The sequence below is a fragment of the Poromitra crassiceps genome, assembly GCF_964638095.1.
Source record: "Poromitra crassiceps genome assembly, chromosome: 11".
NCBI lineage: Eukaryota > Metazoa > Chordata > Actinopteri > Beryciformes > Melamphaidae > Poromitra > Poromitra crassiceps.
The window spans coordinates 28,456,629-28,470,322 of NC_139643.1; the positions used below are offsets into that span (position 1 = coordinate 28,456,629).

Here is a 13,694-nt window from a genome sequence, read left to right on the forward strand (position 1 = left end):
CCTCAGTCTGACAGCTAATAGACTCTGGGACAGGCGGCCAATATTTCAGGCTATTAAAGTGACTTGAATCTTTTATTTGAAATATTACAGGAATAAATATCTCAAAAATGATGCTTGGAGAACGGTTACCTTTCGAACAATAAACATTTTTCAAGCTTTGATATCAATCAAATTTTAAATAGCCTAATTTAAGCATTCTGATAAATAGCAGTCATGTGACATACAAGGGTTTCATTTATTTTTTATTCATTCAAAAACAAAAACAAAATCTTTAAATGTGAGAAACAAAGTGCAGAATTACTTCTTATTCATAAACTATTCTTCAGTAATTGTGTCAATATACAAAGCTCAGAATATGTACAATGATCTGGCAAATGCTTCTGATTACTGATATGACATTGCTGAGTTACAGAATAGATTAGATTAAGGTTTAATGATCCCTGTGGGGAAATTAACCTTTTGCAGCAGTAAATTGTAATAGGATACATGAAAAAAGGATATAAATGAGAAAAGAGCATTAACAACTTTTTACTATTTAACTTTAAATTGATAATCTTGAATATTTCAGTTTTGTTGAGCGGTAATTGCAAGTGAGATCCAAACATTCTTGCATAATGTGAAGTTAGTTACTTCAGCCATAGTAACCACCCGCAATGCTAGTAGACTGGAAAAAATGTGCTTGTTATCCTATTTCACACAAGAGTTGTCAGGAACGTACAGTAGCCTATTAGAGTGAGTATATTGTGTTAGCTCCGCCCACCCTCTCTGGGGTGTCACACACAGACACCCAGTTCATAAATGCTGCAATACTGAAAATGCAAAGGCTTCCATCAATGGGCCATAGGGTCAATCACCATTGTGTTAACTCTGTGATAGTGACTTAACAGACATTTACTTTACTTACATGAAAGTCTTTGAGATTATAATTTTAACACACATTGTTTTTTTATTGCAAGATATTTATTTAGCCATGAAGTAGTTATAATTTTTGTCTTGTTTTATTACAATTCTTCTACATTAAAATTATTGAACAGTTACCTGAAAGAATAGGAAAACATATACTTCCCTAGAATATGTAAATATCTGATCTCAAATATCAATGATCCTCTATCCTCTACTTTGAGAACCACGCAATCCAGAGTCAAATTCCTTATGTGTACATATTTGGTCAATAAATTCTGGTCAGAGACAAACTAATGATTACCAGTAGTCTAATCTGTGTGATTGACAGGAGAGATGATCAGCGGAGTGGAGTTTGCACCTCTATAATTAAGCCCGGGATTAAAGATTGGGTAGAGTTTCTCAGTGAAGGTGCAGCCAGTAAAGGAGTAGATAAGAGATGCAGCATCTACGTCATAAAAGGAGACCAGACCCTCCTCATAATCCACAAACACCCCCACCTTCTGAGGCATCGATTTCAGAGGGAGGACGACTTGAGTGAGAGTATGAGCTTTGATCTCATTTGGATTATTATTCAACCTTATTGTCCAGTAGCCTTGGTCAGGATTAATGCTGATTCCTCCCTTCCTGTTGACCGACCCTCTGGCCACTCCTAAACACCAACAAGTTTTCCCTTTAACCTGAACCTCATAGTAAAATCTCCCTGAAGAGAAGCTCTTCTTTCCTAAAACAGAGCTGAAAGAAGAAAATCTCTCTGGGTTGTCTGGGAGATTCTTCTTTAGAACACCATATTTTACTTGTTTCCCATCATCAGACAGGATGAGATAGGGATTTGCTGTATTGGGATCCAGAGTCACATCCACTTCATACTGCTGGACCCTCTTTAGCTCAACATCAGCAAGCAGCTTCTCCTTCTCTTTCCTGAGAGTCTTCTCCAACTTCTCCACAGCTCTCCTCAAGGTCCCCTCATATGATGAGCGATGGAGACTGACCTCTGCCCAGTCCTTCGTGTGTGGAGGAGTGTTCAGGGATGGGAAGCTTTGGAGGAGGTGGAGGTGGTCTTCAGTGCGTGAGAGCTGCTCCACCTCAGCGGTTCTCTTCATCAGCGCAGAGATTTCCTGCTCCAACTCTTTGATGAAGGCTTCAGCCTGTTTCTGTGTTGTTTTCTGCTTCTCTTTAATCGTCTCAATGAGCTCAGCCTGGTCTCTCTCCACAGACTGCATCAGAGCAGTGAAGACCTGCACACCGTCTGCTATTTCTCTGTCTGCATCTTTCCTGCTGAGCTCCACTGCATGTTTGATCTCCTGAATCTTCAGTCGTCTCTCTTGGATCTTCTGCTGAATCTCAGCCTCTGTCTTCCCCAGCTCAGCCTTCTTTCCTTCATATCCTTCCTTCAGAGGGACAAATTGATGTAACTTGTGGTCTGACTCAGTGCAGAACTGACACACACACATCTGGTCCGTCTTGCAGAACAGCTCCAGCGGTCTCTCATGCTTCTTACACAACCTGCCTTCCAGGTCCTCCACAGGATCGATCAGCTTGTGTTTTTTCAGGCCCGTCATTCTCTGATGAGGCTCCAGGTGAGTCTCACAGTAGGAGGCTAGACACACCAGGCAGGACTTCAGGGCCTTCAGTTTGGTCCCAGTGCAGACGTCACAGGGAACTTCTCCTGGTTTGGCACATGGTTGGTCTGGGCAGCTGCTGGCTTTCATTTGAGCTGACTTTCTGGACTGGGCAGCCATCTCTGATATTAAAGTATTGACCCGCAGCAGAGGTCTTCTGTCAAAGACCTCTTTACACATGGGACACTGGCACGGGGCATTAACATCCCAGTACTGTGTGATGCAGCTTTTGCAGAAGTTGTGTCCACATGGTGTGGAGACTGGATCAGTGAACACATCCAGACAAATTGAGCACAGAAACTGCTCTTCGGATAGGAGACTGCTGGCAGCAGACATATCTAGTAGACACCGAGACCTAAAGTGAAATAGTGAAATAATAACATTACTATACAGAATTATTGAATAATAATAATAATAATAATAATAGCTTACCGTAAATATTTAATTTGGATTACATAAAAAAAAATTTTTTTACTGATTCTTCAGCTACTTTCAAACAAAGTAAAGGTCCAAGATGCCTCCATGCCACATTTTTAGATAACAATTTTAGATATAAAACAATCCAGCAGTGGTTTTGGTTGCAGGCGGAAAAGGTCAATGCCCAGAAATGTTCCAAACATACATTCATAATTAAATAAAAGCCAGGCAGACACACACACTGTCACACCAGTGGTGTAGTCTACGTGATACGCAGGTATACGGCATATACACACTGCGAAATGACTCAGATTTGCGTATGCGCACTGGGAAATGCCCTATGATACGTATCGTTTTCACTTTCCATTCATAAAATTCACCCTGTGCCTGTGTCTACGTTCACACACAGCACCCAAGCCTTGCCTACACCTTGCCTTTACCCACGCTTTTAAATAGGCATCCTTTTTAGTCAATGAGGCTGTGTCAGAGTCAGAGTCACTATACCCTCTGAAAAAAGGTAGACCACACCACTGTGTCACACTACCAATTGACCAGAAGTCATGATTGAGTCAGATCATTTTTGGATGAGCTTATACTATTTCAAGATGGAAATCAATCTGCCTTTATTAAAATAATGTGGATAATAGTAATTATGAAGATTATGGGGTCTAACTAGTAGCCTATTTGTGGCGATGGTTGTTGGTATGAGGCCACACTTTGTCTATTGTGTTGTTGTTGTTGATGTTTTTTTGCAAAACAGACACACATTCTACATTAATTCACGAGGAAAGGCAGCACAAGAATACAAGGAATGAAACATGTTGCATCCACCTGTCTATTCTTGCGGACACCCTGACATCCCACAACCGGAGGTGTGTGTGTGTGTGTGGGGGGGGGGGTCACATGTCGGGTATTATACAGTCTATGGGTAAACAAACAAGTATTAGCAATGACATGGACGTGGTCTGAGCTTCGGTTTTTGATCTGAATATTATTGATCCATAATGAGGTAGAAGTGAAGCCGGAAGTTGACAGCGCGAGAATTGTATTTCTTTATATTTCATTTGTCAGCATTTCTCTATATTTCGATCTGATTCTGTGCCATTTTTGTTATCTTGATTTGCTGAGCTTTAATTTTTTAACAAGCATTTTCTGTGTTCCTCTCTACAGATGATCCAGCCTGTATTTACCTCTGGGTCTGGACTAATAAGGCCTCTCGCTGTGTTCAGCTGACGGCCTGATGAAGACCTAACCTTGCTTGCAAGATGGATAACCTCGCGAGATCAAACGAGATTCTCTCGTTCAGTGAAACTATGTGGAGCTATACCGTCCATCTGGCAGCGTCAGGTTAATGAAGACCATGCTGCTCCAAAAACATGCCTTTTTAATCTTCCTGTTGGTTTAGCCACGCTGATAAAGGCTTAAATTAGACCTGTGGTACATTAGCTCTTCTCTTTTACACTTTGCCTGAAACGCCAGTCTTTTTAGTGTTCTTTTTCTCTCGCAAATCATTTTGACAGTTATTGGCCCATTTCTTGGTGGTTCATTGAAATCTTGTACAAACTGAACACGGGAAGTTTTCAGAGTTTGTGTTATCGCTTTCTGTTTAAACACAGTATTATCTGCTGTACTCACCTCTAGTTATATTTCCTTTGGAGAGAAAGAAAGACGTTTCTCGACTGCAGCAATGTTGTTTCTGAGTTACTTTCACTTTCTACTCTGCAACGTGAGCTCACTGAAACTCCTGTTTCCAGTGGCTCCGCCTCTTACGGCAGCAGTTGCATTAGTAATCAGAAGATGGTGCTGTGGGTGGTTCAGTGGTTGTCTACTCTAGACTAACCAAAAGTTTTCAAAGTGGGAGACGGGCCTCCCCAGGGGGCCTCCAAACAGTTTCAGGGGAGGCTCAGTGAATGGAAGTGAAAACCCATGACATTACTTATTATTAGTTATCAAAATAGCCTAAATGTGTGTGATTTGGTTAAAGAGACACAAACAAATAGAATGCCTTCAGATTAGACAGTAGACTATGTATTTGGTGTAGTAGAAGTATGTCAAACAGCAATATCAGGCAATCTTGGCTCATTTGTTGAGTTGCAATAGGATCAAATGACATAATCATGATTACAGTCTCAGACTTTGAAAACCCCTGGTCTGTTTTTAAGGATGGGCTTATAAAGGGGGTTCTTTTGATCAGGTTAGGGAGCAACACCAAGGCAACCGAGGAACACAAGATCTGATGGGTCAACACAGGTTTTTTATAAAAGTAATAAATACAATCTTGTTAGAAAGAGAAATAAAATACAATAGTTATAAAATCTTAACGAGGCCAACCAATACAGTTTGTCTTGGTTTCAGGACAGGGTGGGTGGGGGGTGTCTCCTCCAGCTGTGGTGCGATCAGAGATGAGTTATTGGGCGTACAGTAGGCCTACTTACAGTAACAGCAATCTGCTCCCTCAGTCTGACAGCTAATAGACTCTGGGACAGGCGGCCAATATTTCAGGCTATTAAAGTGACTCTTGAATCTTTTATTTGAAATATTACAGGAATAAATATCTCAAAAATGATGCTTGGAGAACGGTTACCTTTCGAACAATAAACATTTTTCAAGCTTTGATATCAATCAAATGTTAAATAGCCTAATTTAAGCATTCTGATAAATAGCAGTCATGTGACATACAAGGGTTTCATTTATTTTTTATTCATTCAAAAACAAAAACAAATCTTTAAATGTGAGAAACAAAGTGCAGAATTACTTCTTATTCATAAACTATTCTTCAGTAATTGTGTCAATGTACAAAGCTCAGAATACAATGATCTGGCAAATGCTTCTGATTACTGATATGACATTGCTGAGTTACAGAATAGATTAGATTAAGGTTTAATGATCCCTGTGGGGAAATTAACCTTTTGCAGCAGTAAATTGTAATAGGATACATGAAAAAAGGATATAAATGAGAAAAGAGCATTAACAACTTTTTACTATTTAACTTTAAATTGATAATCTTGAATATTTCAATTTTGTTGAGCGGTAATTGCAGGTGAGATCCAAACTAGTGTTGCATAATGTGAAGTTAGTTAGTTTGGCCATAGTAACCACCCACAATGCTAGTAGACTGGAAAAAATTTGCTTGTTATCCTATTTCACACAAGAGTTGTTTGGAACCTACAGTAGCCTATTAGAGTGAGTATATTGTGTTAGCTCCGCCCACCCTCTCTGGGGTGTCACCACAGACACCCAGTTCATAAATGCTGCAATACTGAAAATGCAAAGGCTTCCATCAATGGGCCATAGGCTCAATCACCATTGTGTTCTCTGTGATAGTGACTTAACAGACATTTACTTTACTTACATGAAAACCTTTGAGATTATAACTTTAACACACATTGATTTTTTATTGCAAGATATTTATTTAGCCATGAAGTAGTTGTAATTTTTGTTTCGTTTTATTACAATTCTTCTACATTAAAATGATTGAACAGTTACCTGAAAGGATAGGAAAACATATACTTCCCTAGAATATGTAAATATCTGATCTCAAATATCAATGAATCCTCTATCCTCCACTTTGAGAACCACGCAATCCGGAGTCAAATCCTTATGTGTACATATTTGGTCAATCAATTCTGGTCAGAGACAAACTAATGATTACCAGTAGTCTAATCTGTGTGATTGACAGGAGAGATGATCAGCGGAGTGGAGTTTGCACCACTATAATTAAGCCCGGGATTAAAGAATGGGTAGAGTTTCTCAGTGAAGGTGCAGCCAGTAAAGGAGTAGATAAGAGATGCAGCATCTACGTCATAAAAGGAGACCAGACCCTCCTCATAATCCACAAACACCCCCACCTTCTGAGGCTTCGATTTCAGAGGGAGGACGACAAGAGGGTTAGCATGAGCTCTGATCTCATTTGGATTATTATTCAACCATATTGCCCAGTAGCCTTGATCAGGATTAATGCTGATTCCTCCCTTCCTGTTGACCGACCCTCTGGCCACTCCTAACCACCACCAAGTTTTCCCTTTAACCTGAACCTCATAGTAAAATCTCCCTGACGAGAAGCTCTTCTTTCCTAAGACACTGGTCCAAGAAGAAGAAAATCTCTCTGGGTTGTTTGGGAGATTCTTCTTTAGATCACCATGTTTTACTTGTTTCCCATCATCAGACAGGATGAGATTGGCATTTGCTGTATCAGGATCCAGAGTCACATCCACTTCATACTGCTGGAGCCTCTTTAGCTCATCAGCAGCAAGCAGCTTCTCCTTCTCTTTCCTGAGAGTCTTCTCCAACTGCTCCACAGCTCTCCTCACAGTCCCCTCATATGATGAGCGATGGAGACTGACCTCTGCCCAGTCCTTCGTGTGTGGAGGAGTGTTCAGGGATGGGAAGCTTTGGAGGAGGTGGAGGTGGTCTTCAGTGCGTGAGAGCTGCTCCACCTCAGCGGTTCTCTTCATCAGCTCAGAGATTTCCTGCTCCAACTCTTTGATGAACTCTTCAGCCTGTTTCTGTGTTGTTTTCTGCTTCTCTTCAATCGTCTCAATGAGCTCATCCTGGCCTCTCTCCACAGACTGCATCAGAGCAGTGAAGACCTGCACACCGTCTGCTATTTCTCTGTCTGCATCTTTCCTGCTGAGCTCCACTGCATGTTTGATCTCCTGAATCTTCAGTCGTCTCTCTTGGATCTTGTGCTGAATCTCAGCCTCTGTCTTCCCCAGCTCAGCCTTCTTTCCTTCATATCCTTCCTTCAGAGGGACAAATGTATGTAACTTGTGGTCTAACTCAGTGCAGAACTGACACACACACATCTGGTCCGTCTTGCAGAACAGCTCCAGCGGTCTCTCATGCTTCTTACACAGCCTGCCTTCCAGGTCCTCCACAGGATCGATCAGCTTGTGTTTTTTCAGGCCCGTCATTCTCTGATGAAGCTCCAGGTGAGTCTCACAGTATGAGGCCAGACACACCAGGCAGGACTTCAGGGCCTTCAGTTTGGTCCCAGTGCAGACGTCACAGGGAACTTCTCCTGGTTTGGCACATCGTTGGTCTGGGCAGCTGCTGGCTTTCATTTGAGCTGACTTTCTGGACTGGGCAGCCATCTCTGATATTAAAGTATTGACCCGCAGCAGAGGTCTTCTGTCAAAGACCTCTTTACACATGGGACACTGGCATGGGGCATTAACATCCCAGTACTGTGTGATGCAGCTTTTGCAGAAGTTGTGTCCACATGGTGTGGAGACTGGATCAGTGAACACATCCAGACAAATGGAGCACAGAAACTGCTCTTCGGATAGGAGACTGCTGGCAGCAGACATATCTAGTAGACACCGAGACCTAAAGTGAAATAGTGAAATAATAACATTACTATACAGAATTATTGAATAATAATAATAATAATAATAATAATAATAATAATAATAATAATAATAATAATAATAATAATAATAATAATAATAGCTTACCGTAAATATTTAATTTGGATTACATAAAAAAAAATGTTTTACTGATTCTTCAGCTACTTTCAAACAAAGTAAAGGTCCAAGATGCCTCCATGCCACATTTTTAGATAACAATTTTAGATATAAAACAATCCAGCAGTGGTTTTGGTTGCAGGCGGAAAAGGTCAATGCCCAGAAATGTTCCAAACATACATTCATAATTAAATAAAAGCCAGGCAGACACACACACTGTCACACCAGTGGTGTAGTCTACGTGATACGCAGGTATACGGCATATAGGCTACACACTGCGAAATGACTCAGATTTGCGTATGCGCACTGGGAAATGCGCTATGATATGTATCGTTTTCACTTTCCATTCATAAAATTCACCCTGTGCGCTCTGTGTGTCTATGTTCACACACAGCACCCAAGCCTTGCCTACACCTTGCCTTTACCCACGCTTTTAAATAGGCATCCTTTTTAGTCAATGAGGCTGTGTCAGAGTCAGAGTCAGTATACCCTCTGAAAAAAGGTAGACCACACCACTGTGTCACACTACCAATTGACCAGAAGTCATGATTGAGTCAGATCATTTTTGGATGAGCTTATACTATTTCAAGATGGAAATCAATCTGCCTTTATTAAAATAATGTGGATAATAGTAATTATAAAGATTATGGGGTCTAACTAGTAGCCTATTTGTGGCGATCTGGTTGTTGGTATGAGGCCACACTTTGTCTATTGTGTTGTTTTGATGTTTTTTTGCAAAACAGACACACATTCTACATTAATTCACGAGGAAAGGCAGCACAAGAATACAAGGAATGAAACATGTTGCATCCACATTGTCTATTCTTGCGGACACCCTGACATCCCACAACCGGAAGTGGAGGGGGGGGGGGGGGGGGTCACATGGCGGGTATTATACAGTCTATGGGTAAACAAACAAGTATTATCATTGACATGGACGTGGTCTGAGCTTCGGTTTTTGATCTGAATATGAGGTAGAAGTGAAGCCGGAAGTTGACCGCGAGAATTGTATTTCTTTATATTTCATTTGTCAGCATTTCTCTATATTTCTATCTGATTCTGTGCCGTTTTTGTTATCTTGATTTGCTGAGCTTTGATTTTTAACAAGCATTTTCTGTGTTCCTCTCTACAGTCTGATGATCCAGCCTGTATTTACCTCTGGCTCTGGACTATAAGTAGCCTGGTAAACCAGCCCGTCACGTGAACTCACATTTAATTTGGTTCTGCATGACTGCTACACACAGCACTGCCTAACTTCTTCTATCTGTGTGGACATGAGGCTGCAGTGTTTGTATGCGCAAAATGCCATGTTGTCAATTGTTATTGCTAACAATGGCTAGCCTGGCTAGCGTGACCCAACGCAGAACCAAATGAAATGTGAGTTACGTGACGGGCTGGTTTACCAGGCTAGACTATAATATACTGATTCTGTGTCATTTTTGTTATGTTAATTTGCTGAGCTTTAATTTTTTAACAAGCATTTTCTGTGTTCCTCTCTACAGATGATCCAGCCTGTATTTACCTCTGGGTCTGGACTATAAGGCCTCTCACCTGTGTTCAGCTGACGGCCTGATAAAGACCATGCTGCTCCAAAAACATGCCTTTTTAATCTTCCTGTTGGTTTAGCCATGCTGATAAAGGCTTAAATTAGACCTGTGGTACATTAGCTCTTTTCTTTTACACTTTGCCTGAAACGTCAGTCTTTTTAGTGTTCTTTTTCTCTCGCAAATCATTTTGACAGTTATTGGCCCTATTTCTTGGTGGTTCATTGAAATCTTGTACAAACTGAACACGGGAAGTTTTCAGAGTTTGTGTTATCGCTTTCTGTTTAAACACAGTATTATCTGCTGTACTCACCTCTAGTTATATTTCCTTTGGAGAGAAAGAAAGACGTTTCTCGACTGCAGCAATGTTGTTTCTGAGTTACTTTCACTTTCTACTCTGCAACGTGAGCTCACTGAAACTCCTGTTTCCAGTGGCTCCGCCTCTTACGGCAGCAGTTGCATTAGTAATCAGAAGATGGTGCTGTGGTGGGTGGTTCAGTGGTTGTCTACTCTAGAGTCTACCAAAAGTTTTCAAAGTGGGAGACGGGCCTCCCCAGGGGGCCTCCAAACAGTTTCAGGGGAGGCTCAGTGAATGGAAGTGAAAACACATGACATTACTTATTGTAACGTTCTTGGTACTTCATGAGGCAGAGGCTTCTTGCTGGTACAGGTTCTTTATTCACAGTTATTCATATTTACAACTCTCCGCTGTTGTCATGCTCATAGATAGCAGCCTTCCCCTAGGCAGTGCGCGGAGACTGACGCGCATGCTCAGTCTCCCCCCGGAAGTAGTCCCACAGCATAGTGCTCCCCAACATAACACTCCCACACACAGTTCCTATCTGTAGCTGAGACACTACCATTGCTCACCCCTATGTGTGTACTGCTGATTCGCTACATACTCCCCGCCCAACAATAAGGTCAACGCCCACGTTGACACCACATCACACCTCCCCTGTACCAACACTCCCAGCATCTTTTTTTTTCTTTTTAACACCTTAAGTGCCATAGCCGAAATAATTCGTCTTACATAATCCAACGCTTAAGTGCCAGAGCCGAGTTTACTCGTCTTACATAAACATTTTTTTTTTTTGACGGTGGGACATCAATCAACAACTTTTACATCTTCGAGATCACTATTGGAGCAAGATAATGTGTATAATCTATTTTACCGACCCACTAAGTGTTGACAGTGCTCCCCCAGACGACCGAAATCAAAGAAAAAACTGCCGCGGGACCAAGCCGTTCAAGGAAATGCCGTGGCGATTTTACAGTAATCCATTCAAGACTTGTCTTGCCTGAGAGCGGCCGCGCACCGGCAGCAGCACACAGAGAGCGGAGAGCGATTTGCAAAATAGATCATAGGTGAAACACACTTTGAAACACCTCAGAAAGGCCAGAATCAACATCTGCCCATCGCCCACGCATTCCCCGGCCCATCTTGACTCGCACAAGGAGCGTCCGCACGCAGGCAAGCAGGCAGGCAGGCACACAGGCAGGCAGCAGCAAAAGCGCTTCTGACACGCCCGCTGTACAGCCAGGAGGAAGGAGGAGAAGACACACGGAGGGAGGAGTTTGAATGAGAGGGGTGTTTCCTGTTGTTATGGAGGAAATTACTGTTCAAAACTATTGTTTAGAATGTCTGACGGTCTTACTGATGCCAAAAATGAATGGTTAAAGTGACTGTTTCACAAAAAGCCATTTATCTCTGAATAAATTTCCAGACGCTGAAACCATGCTGTACTCAACGGCTAATATCTACATAACTACTAACTCTGCAAACTAACTCTTTTAGACAGAGAAAGCACACATTCTATTAGTTATTTTTAGATGATTGGTGTTCATGAATTCTTAACAGAAAAGAATCCTCGGCTATTCTAAAATGAGCCAGAATCGTCAAAAACACCCCTGGCACAACTTACCTACAGGAATGAAAACATGGCTGGCATTCAATGTGTTAACAGTTCTTTGTTTTTTAACCACATTTTATGTTTCCATCTCAGGCTTTTCCCATGTCTCCTCCCCCACAATATCTCATGCCATACACATCATTCACTTTCTATTATAACACTTCCAACCACCATCTCCTCCTTTTTTTTTTTTTTTTTTTTTTTTTTAGTACAACTCGAAGTTGCTCAAATGTCCTGGAGCCCTTGGCTCTCTCCGTGGCCGTGTTAGTCTCTGTGAATCTGCCGGTGGGCCTGACCCCACCTGCAGTGTCTCTGGTGCTTCATGTCTCTGAGTGGGGCCCGCCCGGTCATGGCCGGACGCCCCTCTCTGTGGAAACAGATTCCTTCTTTCACTCTGTCTAAGTGAAACCGCTGGGCGGCCGAGATCTGGGGGAAGGGTGCACCCCCCCCGGTATGGGGCCAACCTGTCTCGGTGGAGTACCTTCTTGCCACCAAGTGGCATCTGCACTCGGTACACCACCTCCCCCATTCTCTCCATGACCCTGCATGGGCCTGTCCAGTGACAGTCCAGTTTAGGGCTACGCCCTTTTTTTCTCCGGGGTGTGTACACCCAGACCAACTCCCCCCCCTGGAAATGGTTTCCCTTTGCCCTCACATCATAGTTCCTTTTTTGTTTCATGCCTGCTTTCTCTAGCTGGTCCCGAGCGAAGTTGTGAGCGGACTCTAATCGATCTTGTAGCCTCCTGGCGTACTCTCTCCCCGGGGGAGCGTCCAGTGCATCCGGTGGCTTGCCGAACGCCATTTCTGCTGGTGTCCGCAGTTCTCGACCTAACATGAGCAGGGCGGGTGTGCAGGAGGTGGACTCGTGTGTTGCGGATCTGTAGGCCATGAGGATGAGAGGCAGGTGCGTGTCCCAGTCTCTCTGGTGCTCCTCCGTGAGGATGGCCAACTGCTTTTTCAGTGTCCTATTGAATCTTTCCACTAGGCCATCGCTCTGGGGGTGCAATGCTGTGGTCCGTGTCTTTCTAATGTTCAGTTTCTCGCACATGGTGGCGAACACTCGTGACTCAAAGTTTCTTCCTTGGTCACTGTGTAGGGTCTCTGGTGCTCCGAACCTACTGAACATGCCTGTGACTAGTGCGTCGACCACCGTCCCCGCCTCCTGGTCGGGCAGCGCGTATGCCTCTGGCCATTTTGTAAAGTAGTCCATGGCTACTAGGACGTATCGATTTCCACTGTCTGAGCGTGGAAACGGCCCCATCACGTCTACCGCTACCCTCTCCATGGGGGCTCCTGCTGCTAGCTGTTGGAGCGGGGCGCGAGACTGGTCTAATGGCCCTTTGTACGCCGCGCAGAGGTCGCAGCGCCGACAGAAGTCCTGTACGTCTCTCCTCATCCTCCCCCAATAAAAGCCTTGTCTGATGCGACGGAGGGTTTTGCTTACCCCAAAGTGGCCCGCCCCTACTGTCCCATGGCAGCTCCTGCACACCTCCTCTCTCAGTGTCGTTGGCACTACTTTTCGCCACTTGTTTTCTCCCGTTGCTGGCTCTTTCCAGCACTTCATCAGCACTCCACTGTTCAATCTCAGGGTGTCAAACCCTGCCCACAGCCCTTTGGTTGTGTCGGTGGCCCCCGCCACCTCCTCCCATTGCGGCTTCTGGCCCGCTTCTACCCATTGCAGTACTGGTGACAGCTCCCTGTCGTTTTCCTGGTGGCCCTTCCAATCTGCTGCTTCTGCCATCCGCAGTGTCTTGCACACCGGCCCATCTCCCGTGTGGTTAGGGCAGACTCTAGCGTCCTCTTGGAGCTCTCTCTCTCTCCCCTCTCTCTTCTCAC

The 13,694-nt window shown here is 43.4% G+C and overlaps 2 protein-coding genes across 2 annotated transcripts; both read right to left on the reverse strand.

The window, feature by feature from the left end:
• Positions 1-305: 305 nt before the first annotated feature.
• Positions 306-2,858, reverse strand: LOC310785804 (E3 ubiquitin-protein ligase TRIM21-like; the record flags this gene model as incomplete). The annotated part of the gene is made up of 1 exon (XM_083646955.1): positions 306-2,858. The coding sequence occupies one exon, from the start codon at positions 2,856-2,858 to the stop codon at positions 1,212-1,214; it is 1,647 nt and encodes a 548-aa protein (XP_083503081.1). The 3' UTR covers positions 306-1,211.
• A 3,639-nt stretch (positions 2,859-6,497) lies between these two features.
• LOC310785803 (E3 ubiquitin-protein ligase TRIM21-like) lies at positions 6,498-10,334 on the reverse strand. Its single transcript, XM_083646954.1, has 2 exons — positions 10,262-10,334; positions 6,498-8,267 (listed from the first exon to the last, which is right to left on the reverse strand). The coding sequence occupies exon 2, from the start codon at positions 8,246-8,248 to the stop codon at positions 6,599-6,601; it is 1,650 nt and encodes a 549-aa protein (XP_083503080.1). The 5' UTR covers positions 8,249-8,267; positions 10,262-10,334; the 3' UTR covers positions 6,498-6,598.
• Between the last annotated feature and the right edge of the window lie 3,360 nt (positions 10,335-13,694).